The following is a 22,338-nucleotide window of genomic DNA, read 5'->3' as shown; positions in this document are numbered from 1 at the left end:
CCCATCTGGTTTGGGCTTAGTGGGACTATCATTTGTTTTTCAATAAGACAATGACCTAACACACCTCCAGGCTGTGTAAGGGCTATTTACCAAGAAGGAGAGTGATGGAGTGCTGCATCAGATGACCTGGCCTCCACAATCCCCCGACCTCAACCCAATTGAGATGGTTTGGGATGAGTTGGACCGCAGATTGAAGGAAAGCCAACAAGTGCTCAGCATTTGTGGGAACTCCTTCAAGACTGTTGGAAAAGCATTCCAGGTGAAGCTGGTTGAGAGAATGCCAAAAGTGTGCAAAGCTGTCATTAAGGCAAAGGGTGGCTTTTTGAAGAATCTCAAACAAAAAAATATATTTTGATTTGTTTAACACTTTTTTTAGGGGGTAGATCAGCTTTAATATTGCAGATAGATTGTAACAATTTAAAAGGCAATGCTACCAAATACTAATTGAGTGTATGTAAACTTCTGACCCACTGGGAAATGTGATGAAAGAAATAATAGCTAAAATAAATCATTCTCTCTACTATTATTATGACATTTCACATTCTTAAAATAAAGTGGTGATCCTGACTGACCTAAAACAGGGATTTTTTACTAGGATTAAATGTTAGGAATTGTGAAAAACTGAGTTTAAATGTATGTGGCTAAGGTGTATGTAAACCTCCGACTTCAACTGTGTATATATATATACACACACATACATACAGTGGGGAGAACAAGTACTTGATACACTGCCGATTTTGCAGGTTTTCCTACTTACAAAGCATGTAGAGGTCTGTAATTTTTATCATAGGTACACTTCAACTGTGAGAGACGGAATCTAAAACATAAATCCAGAAAATGTATTGAATTTTAAGTAATTAATTTGCATTTTATTGCATGACATAAGTATTTGATACATCAGAAAAGCAGAACTTAATATTTGGTACAGAAACCTTTGTTTGCAATTACAGAGATCATACGTTTCCTGTAGGTCTTGACAAGGTTTGCACACACTGCAGCAGGGATTTTGGCCCACTCCTCCATACAGACCTTCTCCAGATCCTTCAGGTTTCGGGGCTGTCGCTGGGCAATACGGACTTTCAGCTCCCTCCAAAGATTTTCCTATTGGGTTCAGGTCTGGAGACTGGCTAGGTCACTCCAGGACCTTGAGATGCTTCTTACGGAGCCACTCGTTAGTTAGTTGCCCTGGCTGTGTGTTTCGGGTAGTTGTCATGCTGGAAGACCCAGCCACGACCCATCTTCAATGCTCTTACTGAGGGAAGGAGGTTGTTGGCCAAGATCTTGCGATACATGGCCCCATCCATCCTCCCCTCAATACATTTACATTTACATTTTAGTCATTTAGCAGACGCTCCTAACCAGAGCGACTTACAGGAGCAATTAGGGTTAAGTGCCTTGCTCAAGGGCACATTAACGTCATTTAGCAGACGCTCTTAGCCAGAGCGACTCACAAATTGGTGCGTTCACCCTAAAGCCAGTGGGATAACCACTTTACAATACGGTGCAGTCGTCCTGTCCCCTTTGCAGAAAAGCATCCCCAAAGAATGATGTTTCCACCTCCATGCTTCACAGTTGGGATGGTGTTCTTGGGGTTGTACTCATCCTTCTTCTTCCTCCAAACACGGCGAGTGGAGTTTAGACCGAAAAGCTCTATTTTTGTCTCATCAGACCACATGACCTTCTCCCATTCCTCCTCTGGATCATCCAGATGGTCATTGGCAAACTTCAGACAGGCCTGGACATGCGCTGGCTTGAGCAGGGGGACCTTGCGTGCGCTGCAGGATTTTAATCCATGATGGCCATGCTAGACCTCATGTGGCTGGAGTGTGTCAGCAGTTCCTGCAAGAGGAAGGCATTGATGCTATGGACTGGCCCGCCCGTTCCCCAGACCTGAATCCAATTGAGCACATCTGGGACATCATGTCTCGCTCCATCCACCTACGCCACGTTGCACCACAGACTGTCCAGGAGTTGGCGGATGCTTTAGTCCAGGTCTGGGAGGAGATCCCTCAGGAGACCATCCGCCACCTCATCAGGAGCATGCCCAGGCGTTGTAGGGAGGTCATACAGGCACGTGGAGGCCACACACACTACTGAGCCTCATTTTGACTTGCTTTAAGGACATTACATCAAAGTTGGATCAGCCTGTAGTGTGGTTTTCCACTTTAATTTTGAGGGTGACTCCAAATCCAGACCTCCATGGGTTGATAAATGTGATTTCCATTGATAATTTTTGTGTGATTTCGTTGTCAGCACATTCAACTATGTAAAGAAAAAAGTATTTAATAAGATTATTTCATTCATTCAGATCTAGGATGTATTGTTTAAGTGTTCCCTTAATTTTTTTGAGCAGTGCACATACATACACACACACACAGTGCCTTCGGAAAGTATTCAGACCCCTTGACTTTTTCCACTTTGTTGCATTACAGCCGTATTCTAAAATTGATTGAATTGCTTTTTTTCCCTTCAATCTACACACAATACCTCATAACGACGAAGCCAAAACAGATTTGTAGAAATGTTTGCTAATTTATGAAAAATAATATATTTAATATTTACATAAGTATTCAGATCCTTTACTCAGTACATTCTTGAAGCACCTTTGGCAGCGATTACAGCCTCTATTCTTCTTGGGTATGAAGCTACAAGCTTGGCACAGCTCTATTTGCAGGTCTCTCCAGAGATGTTAGATCGGGTTCAAGTCTGGGCTCTGGCTGGGCCACTCATTGACGTTCAAAGACTTGTCTCGAAGCCACTCCTGCGTTGTCTTGGCTGTGTGCTTAGGGTCGTTGTCCTGTTGGAAGGTGAAGCTTTGCCCCAGTATGAGGTCATAAGCGCTCTGGAGCAGGTTTTCATTAAGGATATCGCTGTACTTTGCTCCGTTCATCTTTGCCTCTATCATGACTAGTCTCCCAGTCCCTGCCGCTGAAAAACAACCCCACAGCATGATGCTGCCACCACAATCCTTCACCGTAGGGATGGTGCCAGGTTTCCTCCAGACGTGACGCTTGGCATTCAGGCCAAAGAGTTCAATCTTGGTTTCATCAGACCAGAGAATCTTGTTACTCATGGTCTGAGAGTCTTTAGGTTCCTTTTGGCAAACTCCAAGCGGGCGGTCATGTGCCTTTTACTGAGGTATGGCTTCCGTCTGGCCACTCTACCATAAAGGCCTGATTGGTGGAGTGCTGCAGAGATGGTTGTCCTTCTGGAAGGTTCTCCTGAGTCCATGCAACTTAATATAATGTGAATTAAGCACATTTTTACTCCTGAACTTATTTAGTCTTGCCATAACAAAAGGGGTTGAATATTTATTGACTCAAGACAGTTCAGCTTTTCATTTGTAAACATTTCTAAAAACATAATTCCAATGTGATATTATGGGGTATTGTGTGTAGAACAGTGACAAAAAATCTCAATGTAATACATATTAAACGTACTGTACATAAGAAAGCTCAGGAAATATTTTTATATACATGTTAATTTTCAATACACATATTTAAACACATTTTTGGTTAGGTAGAAAACTACCTCCATACTTCCATTAATTTTTTTGTACCGTTTCCTTCAGACGAGTTCCGTGACACTTGTGGGGGACGTACAGCAAAACGGAGAATCTCCCCTTTGTGGGATCACATTAGTTTGTAGCCCAAACAGTTTGGAAGCTACAAACAGAAGTTGGCACATCGACGGTACCGACTTCAGACGAGTCCCATGGGGCTTGTAGAGCAAAATGTGCATTAGTTTATAAGCCAAACCGTTTGGACGCTACAGATGTTTTCGTGAGAAGTCAGATTTTCAGGATGTCTCATGGTCTGACAAACATAGCTGCAAGTCAGCCACCTTCCACCGCAGATACGGATGTAGTTGATTGAGACGCAGCCCATGCAAAAAAAAAAAAAACCTGATCTCTGGCTTAAACTGAAGGATTTTGATGGGGATTTTTAAAAATTATGTTACTTAGATTGACGCAGTGGTGTGTCAATAGACTTCTAGGGGACAACGAGACTATGCTGGGCTCCATTGGACAACAGACAGAAATGTGTGCTACGGAACGTTCCACAATGGAGCCCAGCATAGTCTCGTTGCCTAGCAACCAGGGTGGCCTGCAATTATTGTCATTTTCAAAACATTCTATCCATCTCCTATGATGTTAGTCTACTTGCCTACTTTTTAAATTATTTGACCAGTAAAACCATTAGCTAGTTCCACTTCACATTTGGAAGACTGAGGGTTAAGTCAAGCTAGTGTAGTACCCTGTATCTGAGGTTGAGTTGAGGATGAGTGTCATTCAATCCCGTCTTCATTGAAGTGTGACATAAGTGGAGAGCATAGTGGTAGGATACATCTTCAACAACACGGTCAAAAACAGCTCAGCCATGTAGGAAAATGACTCCTTTTATTCTCTGCACACCAAAACCACAAAAGCACCATCAACCCTCTAGTGTAGGAACTTGACATTTACAATATGTATACAAAAGTATGTGGACACCCCTTCAAATTAGTGGATTCGACTATTTCAGCCACACCTGTTGCTGACAGGTATATAAAATCGAGCACACAGCCATGCAATCTCCATAGACAAACACTGGCAGTAGAATGGCCTTACTACCCACCATTGTGACCTGTACACACTCGTTGGCTGGCCCTCACTACATATTCGTCGCCAAACCCACTGGCTCCAGGTCATCTATAAATCACTTCTAGGCAAATCCCTGCCTTATCTTAGATCATTGGTCACCATAGCAACACCCACCTGTAGTATGCGTTCCAGCAGGTATATCTCACTGGTCATCCCCAAAGCCAACACCTCCTTTGGCCGCCATTCCTTCCAGTTCTCTGCTGCAAATGACTGGAACGAACTGCAAAAATCTCTGAAGCTGGAGACACTTATCTCCCTCACTAACTTTAAGCATCAGTTGTCAGAGCAGCTTACCGATCACTGCACCTGTACACAGCCCATCTGAAATTAGCCCACCCAACTACCTCATCCCCATATTGTTATTTATTTTGCTCATTTGCACCCCAGTATCTCTATTTGCACATCATCTTCTGCACATCTATCACTCCAGTGTTAATACTAAATTGTAATTATTTTGCACTATGGCCTATTTATTGCCTTACCTACATAACTTACTACATTTGCACACACTGTATATAGATTTTCTATTGTGTTTTTGACTGTACGTTTTTGTTTATTCCATATGTAACTCTGTTGTTGTTTTTAATCGCACTGCTTTGCTTTATCTTGGCCAGGTCGCAGTTGTAAATGAGAACTTGTTCTCAACTGGCTTACCTGGTTAAATAAAGGTGAAATAAATACAAATAAAACTGAAGAGCTCAGTGACTTTCAATGTAGCACCGTCATAGCATGCCACCTTTCCAACAAGTCAGTTTGTCAAAATTCTGCCCTGCTAGAGATGCCCCGGTCAACCGTAAGTGCTGTTATTGTGAAGTGGAAACATCTAGGAGTAGTAACGGCTCAGCCGCAAAGTGGTAGGCCACACAAGCTCACAGAAAGGGACCGCTGAGTGCTGAAGCATGTAGTGCGTAAAAATCGTCTGTCCTCCACTGCAACACTCACAACCAAATTCCAAACTGCCTCTGGAAGCAACGTTCGTCGGGAGCTTCATGAAATGGATTTCCCTGGCCGAGCCTAAGATCACCATGTGCAATGCCAAGCGTCGGCTGGAATGGTGTAAAGCTCACCGCCGTTGGACTATGGAGCAGTGGAAACGCGTTCTCTGAAGTGATGAACAATCTGGCAGTCCAACGAACGACTCTGGGCTTGGCGGATGCCAGGAGAACGCTACCTGCCTGAATGCATAGTGCCAACTGCAAAGTTTGGTAAAGGAGGAAAAATGGTCTGGGGCTGTTTTTCATGGTTCAGGCCTCTTTGTTCCAGTGAAGGGAAATCTTAATGCTACAGCATACAATGACATTCTAGACTATTCCGTGCTTCCAACTTTCTGGCAACAGTTTGGGGAAGACCCTTTCCTGTTTCAGCATGACAATGCCCCTGTGCACATACAGAAATGGTTTGTCGAGATCGGTGTGGAAGAACTTGACTGGCCTGCACAGAGCACTGACCTCAACCTCATCAAACACCTTTGGGATAATAATATATAATAATATGCCATTTAGCAGACACTTTTATCCAAAGCGACTTACAGTCATGTGTGCATACATTTTTACGTATGGGTGGTCCCGGGGATCGAACCCACTACCTTGGCGTTACAAGCGCCATGCTCTACCAATTGAGCTACAGAGGACCTACTGCGAGCCAGGCGTAATCCCCCAACTTCACTAATGAGCTTGTGGCTGAATGGAAGCCTTCCCAGAAGAGTGGAGGCTGTTATAGCAGCAAAAATGTTCGACGAGCAGGTGTCCACATACTTTTGGTCATGTAGTATATGTAGACGCTTGTCATTATCTATGTAGACTCATTTCATAATCCCATAGTTAATAAATATAAAGGGTCTTAGTGGCTATGGCAATATAGGGCGATTGCTATATTGCCTCAATTTCATAGATAATGTTCATGTGCATTGGCACCATAAAAAGGAGTCGCCATAAAAAGTAGTTAATGAGAATATGGTAATTTTCAGAGTGTTTAAGAACTCTGGTGATACATTTACATTAGTCATTTAGCAGACGCTCTTATCCACAGCGGCTTACCGTAGCGAGTGCATAGATCTTTGTACTGGTCCCCCATGGGAATCGAACCCACAACCCTATATAATGTAACTCCTTTCTGACCTTGTTTTAAATGCAATTCCCTTCCCTCTTTTCCCTCTCTAGGGTTTTCCTCCCTGCCACAGTTGTTCTGTGTCAAATTAGTTTGTAAAAAGCATGACATCAATACCATTTAGGTGTCATGAATTTAGAGCATTTGACCTGCACCCCATAAAATGTGGCATGTGCAATAATGTTTTATAACCAAGCTTGATGACCAAGTCCCCTGAACAACAGTTGCCATCAAGCTTGATTCATTAGACTGTGAAACATTATTGCACAAGCCACACTTTACTATCGGTTTGCAGTCCAAATCAACCATTCATCCCTCAACCTGTAGGCACAGAGTTTTGGTGGCCCGCCGCTGCTAAATGAATATAGGGGAAACACTGAGGCCTATTTGCTTAGCATTTTCTGAGTGAGTGAGTGAGTGAGTGAGTGAGAGAGAGAGAGAGTGCGAGAGAGAGTGAGTGAGTGAGTGAGTGAGTGAGTGAGAGAGAGTGAGAGTGAGAGTGAGAGAGAGAGTGAGAGAGAGAGTGAGAGAGAGAGTGTGTGTGTGAGTGAGAGAGATAAATAATGTGTGTAAATGTATTTCCTACCCTAATTCGATACAAAGTCCATAATAATCTGACTGAGTGTGCCACATCAGCCACACCATGGGGGTCAATAACACCATGGTAGATAGTAGTAAAGGTAGTGCTGGATCAGATGTTGTCCCTGTCCGTCAGCTCAGACAGACACTTTGGACAGATGGTTGAGACGCCTAAAGGTTGAAGCTGACAGTCCATGATTAAACACAAGCAATTACATCCCCAGCAGCCTGAATCTCTCCTCTTCTCCCGCTCAACAGGTTTATTATTCAGGGGACTCAAGAGAACACACATGCACGTGCGTGCGAACACGCACACAACAAACACACACACACAGCATCAACATACCTATAAGCCAGGTGAGTGCTACACTTTTATAGTGAATGAAGGGTGTTTCCCTCCATACAATGTAGCCTAAAGCACTTTGAGTACCCGGTGGAATAAACCAATGTAAAATGTACTTGTATACAGACAGTAGTTAAAGCATTTCACTGGACTGGCCTCATTTACCCTGCTAATACCTATTTTACCTCCTTAACTTAGAAAAGATGCTTCTTGCATTGAATAGAGACAGCTCTCCAGCTCCCTGCACTCTATAGCATGATAAATCTCCTTAACGGCTGCCTTGGAATAATTGAAAAAGAGAAGTACATTAAAAATGTCTAATGAAATATAGGAAAGCGCTTCTCTCTCCCAGCTCATATATCCAGCCCAGAGCACCCAGCTATTCCGACAGACTTTCTTCTCCATTTTATGACTAAGAGGGTTTATATCACCAGAGAGCCCAGGGTGGGGGGCTGGGGATTCATGTCAGCAATCGTAAGTTTGGAGACAGGGGTGACAGCCAGTTTATAGCCAGTCTGGGGCTGGGGGTTGATCAATGTGCTCAGAGCTTACTGCTATACATGACCCAGAGACAGGGCCGGCATTTTGGGGACTGGCCCGCCCTACCGTACTTCCCTGCACATCAATATAAAATTATAAAATATTGATCATTTATTTGACAGAGACACGCGCCAACAGAAAGACGCATCAATCTTAGATAAAGCATCTGAGCAAGCGAAACAGCGCCCCTCTGTCTCAGTATGTGTAGACCATGTATCTGATGCTGTCTGGACAAAAAGAGTAAAGCATGTCATAATCTTTTCGGCCAGATAGAAACAGATACATGGGCTACATATAGTGAGACAGATGGGCGCTGTTTCGCTCACTCGGATGCTTTCTCCGGTGAGATTGTTTCAGCAGAGAGGAAGAGGCGAAGCGAGAGGACTCACTCTCACCTAAATCTGTCCAGAATAAGCCCAATGCATTTCTATGGGCTTCTACCCCCCCCTCTCCCCCACTCCCCCATAAAAAAACTAAAACAAAGTGGTTGTCCCACTGGCTATCATAAGTTGAATGCACCAATTTGTAAGTCACTCTGGATAAGAGTGTCTGCTAAATGACGTAAACGTAAATGTGAATTAATATGCAGACCTAAGCTTTTGCCTGCAACAACACAGAGTTACATATGGAATAAACAAAACGTACAGTCAAAAACACAATAGAAAATCTATATACAGTGTGTGCAAATGTAGTAAGTTATGGAGGTAAGGCAATAAATAGGCCATAGTGCAAAATAATTACAGTTATAATTCAGTATTAACACTGGAGTGATAGATATGCAGAAGAAGGTTTGTGCAAATAGAGATACTGGGGTGCAAATGAGCGAAATAAATAATGTAAATAACAATATGGGGATGAGGTAGTTGGGTGGGCTAATTACAGATGGGCTGCGTACAGGTGCAGTGATCGGTAAGCTGCTCTGACAACTGATGCTTAAAGTTAGTGAGGGAGATAAGTTTCTCCAGCTTCAGTGATTTTTGCAGTTCGTTCCAGTCATTTGCAGCAGAGAACTGGAAGGAATGGCGACCAAAGGAGGTGTTGGCTTTGGGGATGACCAGTGAGATATACCTGCTGGAACGCATACTACGGATGGGTGTTGCTATGGTGACCAATGAGCTAAGATAAGGCGGGGATTTGCCTAGCAGTGATTTATAGATGACCTGGAGACAGTGGGTTTGACGACGAACATGTAGTGAGGGCCAGCCAACGAGAGCGTACAGGTCACAATGGTGGGTAGTATATGGGGCTTTGGTGACAAAATGGATGGCACTGTGATAGACTACATCCAATTTGCTGAGTAGAGTGTTGGAAACTATTTTGTAAATGACATCGCCGAAGTCAATGATCGGTAGGATAGTCAGTTTTACGAGGGCATGTTAAGCAGTATGAGTGAAGGAGGCTTTGTTGCGAAATAGGAAGCCGATTCTAGATTTCACTTTGGATTGGAGATGCTTAATGTGAGTCTGGAAGGAGAGTTTACGGTCTAACCAGACACCTAGGTATTTGTAGTTGTCCACATATTCTAAGTCAGACCCGCCGAGAGTAGTGATTCTAGTTGGGCAGGCGGGTGCAAGCAGCATTCGATTGACGAGCATGCATTTAGTTTTACTAGCGTTTAAGAGCAGTTGGAGGCCACAGAAGGAGTGTTGTATGGCATTGAAGCTCGTTTGGAGGTTTGTTAACACAGTGTCCAATGAAGGGTCAGATGTATACAAAATGGTGTCGTCTGCGTAGAGGTGGATCTGAGAGTCACCAGCAGCAAGAGCGACATCATTGATATACACAGAGAATAGTCGGCCCGAGAATTGAACCCTGTGGCACCCCCATAGAGACTGCCAGAGGTCCAGACAACAGGCCCTCCGATTTGACACATTGAACTCTATCTGAGAAGTAGTTGGTGAACCAGGCGAGGCAGTCATTTGAGAAACCAAGGCTATTTAGTCTGCCAATAAGAATGTGGTGATTGACAGAGTCAAAAGCCTTGGCCAGGTCAATGAAGACGGCTGCACAGTACTGTCTTTTATCGATTGCGGATATTATATCGTTTAGGACCTTGAGCGTGGCTGAGGTACACCCATGACCAGCTCGGAAACCAGATTGCATAGCGGAGAAGGTACGGTGGGATTCAAAATGGTCGGTGATCTGTTTGTTAACTTGGCTTTCAAATACTTTTGAAAGGCAGGGCAGGATGGATATAGGTCTGTAACAGTTTGGATCTAGAGTGTCACCCCCTTTGAAGAGGGGGATGACCGTGGCAGCTTTCCAATCTCTGGGGATCTCAGACGATACGAAAGAGAGGTTGAACAAGCTGGTAAAAGGGGTTGCGACAATTTCGGCGGCTAATTTTAGAAAGGGTTCAGATTGTCTAGGCCAGCTGATTTGTGGGGGTCCAGATTTTGCAGCTCTTTCAGAGCATCAGCTATCTGAATTTGGGTGAAGGAGAAGCGGGGGGGGGGGGGGGGGGGGGGGCAAGTTGCAGCGGAGGGTGCAGAGCTGGTGGCCGGGGTAGGGGTAGCCAGGTGGAAAGCATGGCCAGCCGTAGCAAAATGCTTGTTGAAATTTTCGATTATCGTAGATTTATCGGTAGTGACAGTGTTTCCTAGCCTCAGTGCAGTGGGCAGCTGGGAGGAGGTGCTCATATTCTCCATGGACTTTACAGTGTCCCAAAACATTTTGGAGTTAGTGCTACAGGATGCAAATTTCTGTTTGAAAAAGTTAGCCTTTGCTTTCCTAACTGATTGATATATATATATATATATTGGTTCCTGACTTCCCTGAAAAGTTGCATATCGCGGGAGCTGTTTGATGCTAATGCAGTACGCCACAGGATGTTTTTGTGCTGGTCAAGGGCAGTCAAGTCTGGGGTGAACCAGGGGCTATATCTGTTCTTAGTTCTGAATTTTTTTGAATGGGGCATGCTTATTTAAGATGGAGAGGAAAGCACTTTTAAAGAACAACCAGGCATCCTCTACTGACGGAATGAGGTCAATATCCATCCAGGATACCCGGGCCAGATCAATTAGAAAGACCTGCTCGCTGAAGTGTTTCAGGGAGCGTTTGACAGTGATGAGGGGTGGTCGTTTGACCGCGGACCCATTACGGACGCAGGCAATGAGGCAGTGATCGCTGAGATCCTGGTTGAAGACAGCAGAGGTGTATTTAGAGGGTAAATTTGTCAGGATGATATCTATGAGGGTGCCCATGTTAACGGATTTAGGGTTGTACCTGGTAGGTTCCCTGATAATTTGTGTGAGATTGAGGGCATCTAGTTTAGATTGTAGGACAGCCGGGGTGTTAAGCATATCCCAGTTTAGGTCACCAAGCAATACGAACTCTGAGGATAGATGGGGGGCAATCAATTTGCATATGGTGTTCAGGGCACAGCTGGGGGCTGAGGGGGGTCTGTAGCAAGCGGCAATAGTGAGAGACTTATTTCTGGAAAGGTGGATTTTTAGAAGTAGAAGCTCAAACTGTTTGGGCACAGACCTGGATAGTATGATAGAGCTCTGCAGGCTCTCTCTACAGTAGATTGCAACTCCGCCCCCTTTGGCAGTTCTATCTAGACGGAAAATGGTGTAGTTGGGAATGGACATTTCAGAATCTTTGGTGGCCTTCCTAAGCCAGGATTCAGACACTGCTAGAACATCAGGGTTGGCGGAGTGTGCTAACGCAGTGAATAACTCAAACTTAGGGAGGAGGCTTCTGATGTTAACATGCAAGAAACCAAGGCTTTTGCGGTTACAGAAGTCAACAAATGATAGCGCCTGGGGAGCAGGAGTGATACTGGGGGCTACAGGGCCTGGGTTAACCTCTACATCACCAGAGGAGTAGAATAAGGATACGGCTAAAGGCTTTAAGAACTATTTTTGTAGTGCGTTGGGTACAGAGAAAAAAAGGGGCAGATTTCCGGGCGTTGTAGAATAGATTCAGGGCATTATGTACAGACAAGGATATGGAAGGATATGAGTACAGTGGAGGTAAACCTAAGCGTTGGGTAAAGATGAAAGAGATACCATCACTGGAGGCACCGATTGAGCCGGTCTCCGCATGTGTGGGGGGTGGGACAAATGAGCTATCTGAGACAGGTTGAGCAGGACTGGGGGCTCTACATTGAAAAAGTACAGTTAGAACTAACCGAAACAGCAATAGGCAAGGCATATTGACATGGGAGAGAGGCATAAAGCAGTCACAGGTGTTATTCGAGAGAGCTAAGACAACAGCTGGTAATGGCGACAAAAGTTTTAGTTGAGGTTAAACAGGATGGGGTACCGTATAAAGGAACAGTCCAGCAGGCATCAGCTGTGTAGCTGAGTGATCATAAGGTCCAGTGAACAGAAATAAGTAAGTCCGGGAGCAGTTCAGTGGCTGCTACGCTACAGGCGAGCTGGAGCCACGGCTGTTGATTGCGTGTGCTAGCGGACCGGGGCTAGCAGATGGATCTTCATGGTCGTCGCAACGGGAAGCCTGTTGAAACCACATCAGACGATTACGTCGGCAGACCAGTCGTGATGGATCGGCGGGGCTCTGTGTCAACACCAGGAGGTCCCGTCCTGTTGACAGAGAAGTAGATAGCCGGGAGATGGGTCTGGCTCGAGGCTAGCGCAAGGCTAACTGGGGTTAGCTTCAGGACAGTGGTGATTAGCCAACAATGACAACAGCCATTCGGTTGCAGCTAGCTAGTTGCGATGATCCGGTGTTAAGGGACAGTGATTCAGTGATTCCGGCAAAAAATCTGATATGCTCTGGCTCGATAGCGCGATGTGGCTGACAATTGTCCAGGCTAGAGCTGGCTGGTAGGTGGTGCAGTAATCCGGATAAAGTAATCCTTCTACCCCCCCCCAAAAAAAATTGTAAAGTGGTTATCCCACTGGCTATAGGGTGAATGCATCAATTTGTGAGTCGCTCTGGACTAGAGCGTCTGCTAAATGACGTAAATGTGCCCTTGAGCAAGGCACTTAACCCTAATTGCTCCTGTAAGTCGCTCTGGATAAGAGCGTCTGCTAAATGACTAAAATGTAAATGTAAAATGTAAATGTGCAGGCCACGGCCAGGGACAATGGTGAAGACTGCTAACGGTGGCTAATAGCAAGTAGATAGTTAGCTGGCTAGTTTCAGCCAGAGGTTCTGGATAAAAATGTATGAAGAAACAACAGAATCCGTTCCACATTGGGTGAGGTGGGTTGCAGGAAAGTATATTTAGTTAAAGGATGGAAAGTGAGATTGAGAAATATATACAGTGAGGGAAAAAAGTATGATCCCCTGCTGATTTTGTACGTTTGCCCACTTACAAAGAAATGATCAGTCTATAATTTTAATGGTAGGTTTATTTGAACAGTGAGAGACAGAATAACAACAAAAAATCCATGAAAAACACATTTCAAAAATGTTATAAATTGATTTGCATTTTAATGAGGGAAATAAGTATTTGACCCCCTCTCAATCAGAAAGATTTCTGGCTCCCAGGCGTCTTTTATACAGGTAACGGGCTGAGATTAGGAGCACACTCTTAAAGGGAGTGCTCCTAATCTCAGCATGTTACCTGTATAAAAGACACCTGTCCACAGAAGCAATCAATCAGATTCCAAACTCTCCACCATGGCAAAGACTAAAGAGCTTTCCAAGGATGTCAGGGACAAGATTGTAGACCTACACAAAGCTGGAATGGGCTACAAGACCATCGCCAAGCAGCTTGGTGAGAAGGTGACAACAGTTGGTGCGATTATTCGCAAATGGAAGAAACACAAAGTAACTGTCAATCTCCCTCGGCCTGGGGCTCCATGCAAGATCTCACCTCGTGCAGTTGCAATGATCATGAGAACGGTGAGGAATCAGCCCAGAACTACACGGGAGGACCTTGTCAATGATCTCAAGGCTGCTGGGACCATAGTCACCAAGAAAACAATTGGTAATACACTACGCCGTGTTTGGAGGAGGAGGAATGCTGCCTATGACCCCAAGAACACCATCCCCACCGTCAAACATAGAGGTGGAAACATTATGCTTTGGTGGTGTTTTTCAGCTAAGGGGACAGGACAACTTCACCGCATCAAAGGGACGATGGACGGGGCCATGTACAGTCAAATCTTGGGTGAGAACCTCCTTCCCTCAGCCAGGGCATTGAAAATGGGTCGTGGATGGGTATTCCAGCATGACAATGACCCAAAACACACGGCCAAGGCAACAAAGGAGTGGCTCAAGAAGAAGCACATTAAGGTCATGGAGTGGCCTAGCCAGTCTCCAGACCTTAATCCCATAGAAAATCTGTGGAGGGAGCTGAAGGTTCGAGTTGCCAAACGTCAGCCTCAAAACCTTAATGACTTGGAGAAGATCTGCAAAGAGGAGTGGAACAAAATCCCTCCTGAGATGTGTGCAAACCTGGTGGCCAACTACAAGAAACGTCTGACCTCTGTGATTGCCAACAAGGGTTTTTCCACCAAGTACTAAATCATGTTTTGCAGAGGGGTAAAATACTTATTTCCCTCATTAAAATGCAAATCAATTTATAACAATTTATAACATTTTTGACATGCGTTTTTCTGGATTTTGTTGTTGTTATTCTGTCTCTCACTGTTCAAATAAACCTAAAATTATAGACTGATCATGTCTTTGTCAGTGGGCAAACGTACAAAATCAGCAGGGGATCAAATACTTTTTTCCCCTCACTGTACGAAAAAGACAAAAAATAAAAAAAACTGGCTATTTACATGAGGACACTACAGAAAACACGACCGCACTGCTATGCCATCTTGGAATTGAAATGGAATTATATATAGCTCTCTGGTTTTAGGCAGCCATTTGCGAATTGGAAAGTAAAGTTGGCGTGTGCACAGTTCAGCTGCTGGCTTCCTCGAAAGTATGTTCAGGTTTTGCCTAAACGATATAATTACTCCTGCCTAAATCAAATAATTCAAAATACATGACTTAGGCCTAACAAACACGTAGGCCTATTTGGGAAGCCCACGTGGCCATTGGCCTAGCTCATTATTGAGTTGCGGTTGTCAGTGAAAAGCATCTAAAAGATGTGTGAAGATAATGCGTCTTGAGTATCATTTAAAATGTTGAGACAAGAAGAAGGGGAGAGGGGTGTGGCGAAGATATGGCTCGTCTCTCTCCAGCATGCATGCACTCAGCTCTCCAGAATGCACTCAGCTCTCCAGAATGCACTCAGCTCTCCAGAATGCACTCAGCTCTCCAGAATGCACTCAGCTGTCTCCCGCCAATCCTTGCATATTCATTGTTTCATTGTGAGAATTGTTTGCCCTTTGACTGTTTCTTTTAGCAATTCCCCATTACATATGTCACCAGCAGACCTAGTAGATGTACCGTTAATCCTTTTGTTTGGAGTGCTCCATATGAGCAATGAGCATTTGTCTGGTTTTGCTGTCCTAATAATGTTGAGAGCACGCAGAGAAGTACCTGGCTTGCTGTGCGCAATTGTAGGAAAGTGTCCGAGTTAGGATCGTCTTAACTCACCACCTCCACCACTAATAACCTGAGCTTTTCAGTCATTTTTTCTTCACCTCACACAGTAGGTCAACAAAGTCGGTTTGAACATCCATTTCAACGATAATAGTTCCTCACAGTAATAGAAAGAATCCAGGCCTCGATAATCACCAAGCCTCATCGTGAAATAGCTAAATATCAATGATCTGATGATCCCATATATCCAGTGGAAACGTCATAAAACACCAGAACATTTTTCCCTTGGGCAAAAACAACTGTCTGTCCCTGAGCTCACGGTCACTGGAAACTCTGAGGGTCCAGAACAGACTGTTGATACAATGTCGCAAATTCGCTAGGGACAGCTTCGGGCCAGATCCAGTTGATTGATTTAAATCCATGTTGCACTTCACTAGCTATGGCTCAAGTCGAGACAGATAGAAAGAAAGGAAGGCAGACAGACAGGTGGAGTAGAGAGTTGAATGATATTGAAAGAACCTGAATTTTCATCAGGGTATTTTCTACAGTTTTTAATTTGTCGGCTTTAGGCCTATGTATTTTACTTAGTTGACGACGGATGTTATAGGCCTACTGCTGCATTGGCCCATAGGCTATCCCTGAGTTCCATGCGCTCATTTCTTTAGCCTCCAATGGATCACGTTGTATCAATGTGTCCATATGGCAGAGGCTGGGGATCTCGCGTCAGATTTGTATCATTTTAATACCGATTTTTATGATTAGCCATGTGACAATGATTTTTGAGAAACAAAAACTATATTATTGGAATGAAACTGCTCCACGCATATGAAAATCATAACTGGCACGCAGATCGGTAGAAATGGTAGGATAAATTGTAAGCTTTTCCGAACTTGAAACTCACGCGCCACCTATGGTCCTTACTGTTACACCCATTTTTTTAAAAATGGTATACGAGCAAGCGCGTGCACACATAAGAGGTCCCGTGAAAAAAACGTGCCCCCCTATGGAAATCAAATGCCTGTCCAACTGATTGATTCTGGCGCTGGCCCTGTCCTGAGAGCTGTAACGTCACCTCACAAATCCCAGCCCAGTTTGTACCACACTGATGGAGAGAGGCCAGACTACTAGAGGAGTATTACCAAACGTTTTTGCACTGTGCCCCACTTAAAAGGTTTTTGACCAACAAAATGTTTCTCAGGACAACCCAGTTTTTAGCCGGGACCGCAGAAGGACTGGCTGAAAGCCACCATGTGGGAATCACTGGACCACACAACATTCGGTGACCCCAACGCAAGTACTCAGACTCTTTATGTCGAGTACCTTGGTGTTGACATAATTCCAGCAGACTGAGCCAACTTGTAGGATCTAGACTTTCAATCAGGCCATCCTACTGAAAGAGCCAGATATAACACAGCCATTACATTATAACGCAGCTATTAAACAACCATTAATCACGCTCTAGTCAGACACAGCTGAAATCATATTACTGATTTGTTAATGTCTGTGTCACAAATCCCAAAGTGTTGAAGAACAGGTGACGACAGCACAACAGTGCCATAGAAATGGAGCAGAGACATGGCTCATACCTCTACAATGGTGACTTTGGCTGCCTTGCACATGGGCTGGTTGAAGTTCCTGGCTGTTTTCCTAAAAAAAAAAAAAAAAAAAAAGAGAGAGAAAGAAAGAGAGAGAGCGAGAGAGAGAGAGGACATTAGCTCACAAGCATTCGTGAGGGAGGCAACAAGGGAGCAATACAAGAAAGCAGGCACAGAGAAGTACTAGAATGGAAGTACAATTAGTCAATTAAGCAATAAGGCATAACAGGCAGTGCAGTATCATGAATACAGTCACAGGTAAATGCCATTGTTCAGCCCGGCGCAATAGGGAAGGTTTTATAACATGAGTTCCAGCATTAACATTGCCTGTTTTTGCCTGTGAAATCAAAGGGGATTGTTTATTGCAAAGTAGATACTGCGCTCTTGTGGTGCCAAATTGAATTGCATTTCCTATCACTTATTTTCAGTGTACAGGAGAGTAATCATTCAGCGGCAAAAAACAATACGGGTCCGTTTTTATGTGGACCGAGAGATTGTTCTTCTCACATACTGACAGACAAGGGAACTAAGAAGAAAAGTCAATTCAGTCAGACGTCATTTCAATTTTCTACAGATTTTCTGGAGAAAGTTCAATCTCTTTAAGCGGTCAAGTGTCAACATCTTAATTCAGTCACCAAGCCTAAAAGCTCTCATCTCCTACCAGCAATCCATATGGCACAGAGCGACCAGCAGGCCCGGATTTTCCTTATTGTGGAAACATCACCAGGTGATTAGAAAGGGTTAAACCTGCCCTGGGACAAGCAGTGGCCTAAATCACAGTGGTTTGGGTAAATATTTAGTGTTGAATGGATATGTATTGCATAATGTACATTTACTTGGGCTCCCGAGTGGCGCAGCAGTCTAAGGCACTGCATCTCAGTGCTTGAGGCGTCACTACAGACCCCCTGGTTCGATTCCTGGCTGTATCACAACCGGCCGTGATTGGGAGTCCCATAGGGTGGCACATTTGGCCGGTGTAGGCAGTCATTGTAAATAAGAATTTGTTCTTAACTGACTTGCCTAGTTAAATAAAGGTTAAAAAAAATAAAAAATCTATACTACGCTGATGGCTTTTTTGAAATAATGATGCACCCCGTCTGTTCAAAAGCATTACTGTCTTAGTGATAGCAGACTTCAGGGGTAAATAAGCACCTATGCTTTGCGCAAGGATACAAGGAGCAGGATGAAGTAGCTTGCCCTGATATCAGGTAACTTTTATCCCCAAAATAAGTGATTGACAGACACAGGTTGGGTGAATGTATTGGCAGCTACCTGAAGATGACGTTCCCGGCCTTGTCGGCCTTCCAGGCCTTGACCAGAGCAAAGTCTCCAGTGATGGCCTTCTCCATGATGTAGTGCCTGCCATTAAACTCCCGCACCTGCCAAACAACAACACAGGAAGCAGCTCAAGAGACGGACTTGAAGACTCTGGATATGACAGCATTTTGAGTGTGGTTACAGAGGCTAGTGCGCCATGTCAGTATAGGCAGATTGTGTGATGAAAACAGACTGTGGTGCGAATTGTTTTGTTGATGCAATAACATTAGATGTGTCTTTGTGTCACGGTGTAGTGAATGTGGTGCTAGAAACAACATGGTGGAAGAGGCTGGGGTCTGACCTCTCTCTGTTCGCTGGCAATGGCGATAGTTCCGTCTTTGTTGTATTTGATGGGGGAGCCGCCCTCCTGGATGAGGGTACCGTAGCCTGTAGCCGTGAAGAAGGCAGGAACACCCGCACCCCCAGCTCTGATCCTCTCTGCTAGGGTACCCTGGGGGAGAGATGTCATGGTCATCAATGAGATCATTACTCAAAATCACTGAATCTGGACATTCCAAACATCCACAACAAATGTACAGTGGGGAGAACAAGTATTTGATACACTGCCGATTTTGCAGGTTTTCCTACTTACAAAGCATGTAGAGGTCTGTACTGTTTATCATAGGTACACTTCAACTGTGAGAGACGGAATCTAAAACAAAAATCCAGAAAATCACATTGTATGATTTATAAGTAATTAATTTGCATTTTATTGCATGACATACAGTGAGGGAAAAAAGTATTTGATCCCCTGCTGATTTTGTACGTTTGCCCACTGACAAAGACATGATCAGTCTATAATTTTAATGGTAGGTTTATTTGAACATTAAGACAGAATAACAACAACAAACATCCAGAAAAACGCATGTCAAAAATGTTATAAATTGATTTGCATTTTAGGGATTTTGTACCACTCCTCTTTGCAGATCTTCTCCAAGTCATTAAGGTTTCGAGCCTGACGTTTGGCAACTCGAACCTTCAGCTCCCTCCACAGATTTTCTATGGGATTAAGGTCTGGAGACTGGCTAGGCCACTCCAGGACCTTAATGTGCTTCTTCTTGAGCCACTCCTTTGTTGCCTTGGCCGTGTGTTTTGGGTCATTGTCATGCTGGAATACCCATCCACGATCCATTTTCAATGCCCTGGCTGAGGGAAGGAGGTTCTCACCCAAGATTTGACGGTACATGGCGCCGTCCAACATCCCTTTGATGCGGTGAAGTTGTCCTGTCCTCTTAGCAGAAAAACACCCAAAGCATAATGTTTCCACCTCCATGTTTGACGGTGGGGATGGTGTTCTTGGGTTCATAGGCAGCATTCCTCCTCCTCCAAACACGGCTAGTTGAGTTGATGCCAAAGAGCTCCATTTTGGTCTCATCTGACAACAACACTTTTACCCAGTTCTCCTCTGAATCTTCAGATGTTCATTGACAAACTTCAGACGGCCCTGTATATGTGCTTTCTTGAGCAGGGGGACCTTGCGGGCGCTGCAGGATTTCAGTACTTCACAGCGTAGTGTGTTACCAATTGTTTTCATGGTGACTATGGTCCCAGCTGCCTTGAGATCATTGACAAGATCCTCCTGTGTAGTTCTGGGCTGATTCCTCACCGTTCTCATGATCATTGCAACTCCACGAGGTGAGATCTTGCATGGAGCCCCAGGCCGAGGGAGATTGACAGTTATTTTGTGATTCTTCCATTTGCGAATAATCGCACCAACTGTTGTCACCTTCTCACCAAGCTGCTTGGCGATGGTCTTGTAGCCCATTCCAGCCTTGTGTGGGTCTACAAACTTGTCCCTGACATCCTTGGAGAGCTCTTTGGTCTTGGACATGGTGGAGAGTTTGGAATCTGATTGATTGATTGCTTCTGTGGACAGGTGTATTTTATACAGGTAACAAGCTGAGATTAGGAGCACTCCCTTTAAGAGTGTGCTCCTAATCTCAGCTCGTTACCTGTATAAAAGACACCTGGGAGCCAGAAATCTTTCTGATTGAGAGGGGGTCAAATACTTATTTCCCTCATTAAAATGCAAATCAATTTATAACATTTTTGACATGTGTTTTTCTGGATTATTTTGTTGTTGTTCCGTCTCTCACTGTTCAAATAAACCTACCATTAAAATTATAGACTGATCATGTCTTTGTCAGTGGGCAAACGTACAAAATCAGCAGGGGATCAAATACTTTTTTCCCTCACTGTAAGTATTTGATACATCAGAAAAGCAGAACTTAATATTTGGTACCGAAACCTTTGTTTGCAATTACAGAGATCATATGTTTCCTGTAGGTCTTGACCAGGTTTGCACACACTGCAGCAGGAATTTTGGCCCACTCCTCCATACAGACCTTCTCCAGATCCTTCAGGTTTCGGGGCTGTCGCTGGGCAATAGGGACTTTCAGCTTCCTCCAAAGATGTTCTATTGGTTTCAGGTCTGGAGACTGGCTAGGCCACTCCAGGACCTTGAGATGCTTCTTACGAAGCCACTCCTTAGTTGCCCTGGCTGTGTGTTTCGGGTCATTGTCATGCTGGAAGACCCAGCCATGAGCCATCTTCAATGCTCTTACTGAGGGAAGGAGGTTGTTGGCCAAGATCTCGCGATACATGGCCCCATCCATCCTCCCCTCAATACGGTGCAGTCGTCCTGTCCCCTTTGCAGAAAAGCATCCCCAAAGAATGATGTTTCCACCTCCATGCTTCACGGTTGGGATGGTGTTCTTGGGGTTGTACTCATCCTTCTTCTTCCTCCAAACACAGCGAGTGGAGTTTAGACCAAAAAGCTCTATTTTTGTCTCATCAGACCACATGACCTTCTCCCATTCCTCCTCTGGATTATCCAGATGGTCATTGGCAAACTTCAGACGGGCCTGGACATGCGCTGGCTTGAGCAGGGGGACCTTGCGTGCGCTGCAGGATTTTAATCCATGACAGCGTAGTGTGTTACTAATGGTTTTCTTTGAGACTGTGGTCCCAGCTCTCTTCAGGTCATTGACCAGGTTCTGCCGTGTAGTTCTGGGCTGATCCCTCACCTTCCTCATGATCATTGATGCCCCACGACAAGAGATCTTGCATGGAGCCCCAGACCGAGGGTGATTGACCGTCATCTTGAACTTCTTCCATTTTCTAATAATTGCGCCAACAGTTGTTGCCTTCTCACCAAGCTGCTTGCCTATTGTCCTGTAGCCCATCCCAGCCTTGTGCAGGTCTACAATTTTATCCCTGATGTCCTTACACAGCTCTCTGGTCTTGGCCATTGTGGAGAGGTTGGAGTCTGTTTGATTGAGTGTGTGGACAGGTGTCTTTTATACAGGTAACGAGTTCAAACAGGTGCAGTTAATACAGGTAATGAGTGGAGAACAGGAGGGCTTCTTAAAGAAAAACTAACAGGTCTGTGAGAGCCGGAATTCTTACTGGTTAGTAGGTGATCAAATACTTATGTCATGCAATAAAATGCAAATTAATTACTTTAAAATCATACAATGTGATATTCTGGATTTTTGTTTTAGATTCCGTCTCTCACAGTTGAAGTGTACCTATGATAAAAATTACAGACCTCTACATGCTTTGTAAGTAGGAAAACCTGCAAAATCGGCAGTGTATCAAATACATGTTCTCCCCACTGTATATGACCTCGAATAAGTCGAATGGATAACCTTTTTTGTATTTATTTTTTATTTAACCTTTATTTAACTAGGCAAGTCAGTTAATAACAAATTATTATTTACAATGACGGCCTACCAAAAGGCAAAAGGCCTCCTGCGGTGACGGGGGCCAGGATTAAAAATAAATAAAATATACGA

The 22,338-nt window shown here is 44.3% G+C and overlaps 1 protein-coding gene across 1 annotated transcript in view; it reads right to left on the bottom strand.

Moving 5' to 3' along the window:
* oxct1a (3-oxoacid CoA transferase 1a) overlaps nucleotides 1-22,338 on the bottom strand; it is a 104,620-nt gene that overhangs the window by 62,902 nt on the left and 19,380 nt on the right. The window contains exons 5-7 of the mRNA XM_084176787.1: nucleotides 18,843-18,992; nucleotides 18,497-18,603; nucleotides 17,216-17,276 (exon numbers count right to left, since the gene is read on the bottom strand). Coding sequence (XP_084032913.1) covers nucleotides 17,216-17,276; nucleotides 18,497-18,603; nucleotides 18,843-18,992 — 318 coding nt within the window. The remainder of the gene's footprint in view (nucleotides 1-17,215; nucleotides 17,277-18,496; nucleotides 18,604-18,842; nucleotides 18,993-22,338) is intronic.

Source organism: Coregonus lavaretus (genome assembly GCF_964263955.1).
Source record: "Coregonus lavaretus genome assembly, chromosome: 14".
Lineage (NCBI taxonomy): Eukaryota > Metazoa > Chordata > Actinopteri > Salmoniformes > Salmonidae > Coregonus > Coregonus lavaretus.
The sequence above is the reverse complement of the archived record's forward strand: the minus strand, read 5'-3'. Positions and strand labels throughout refer to the sequence as shown.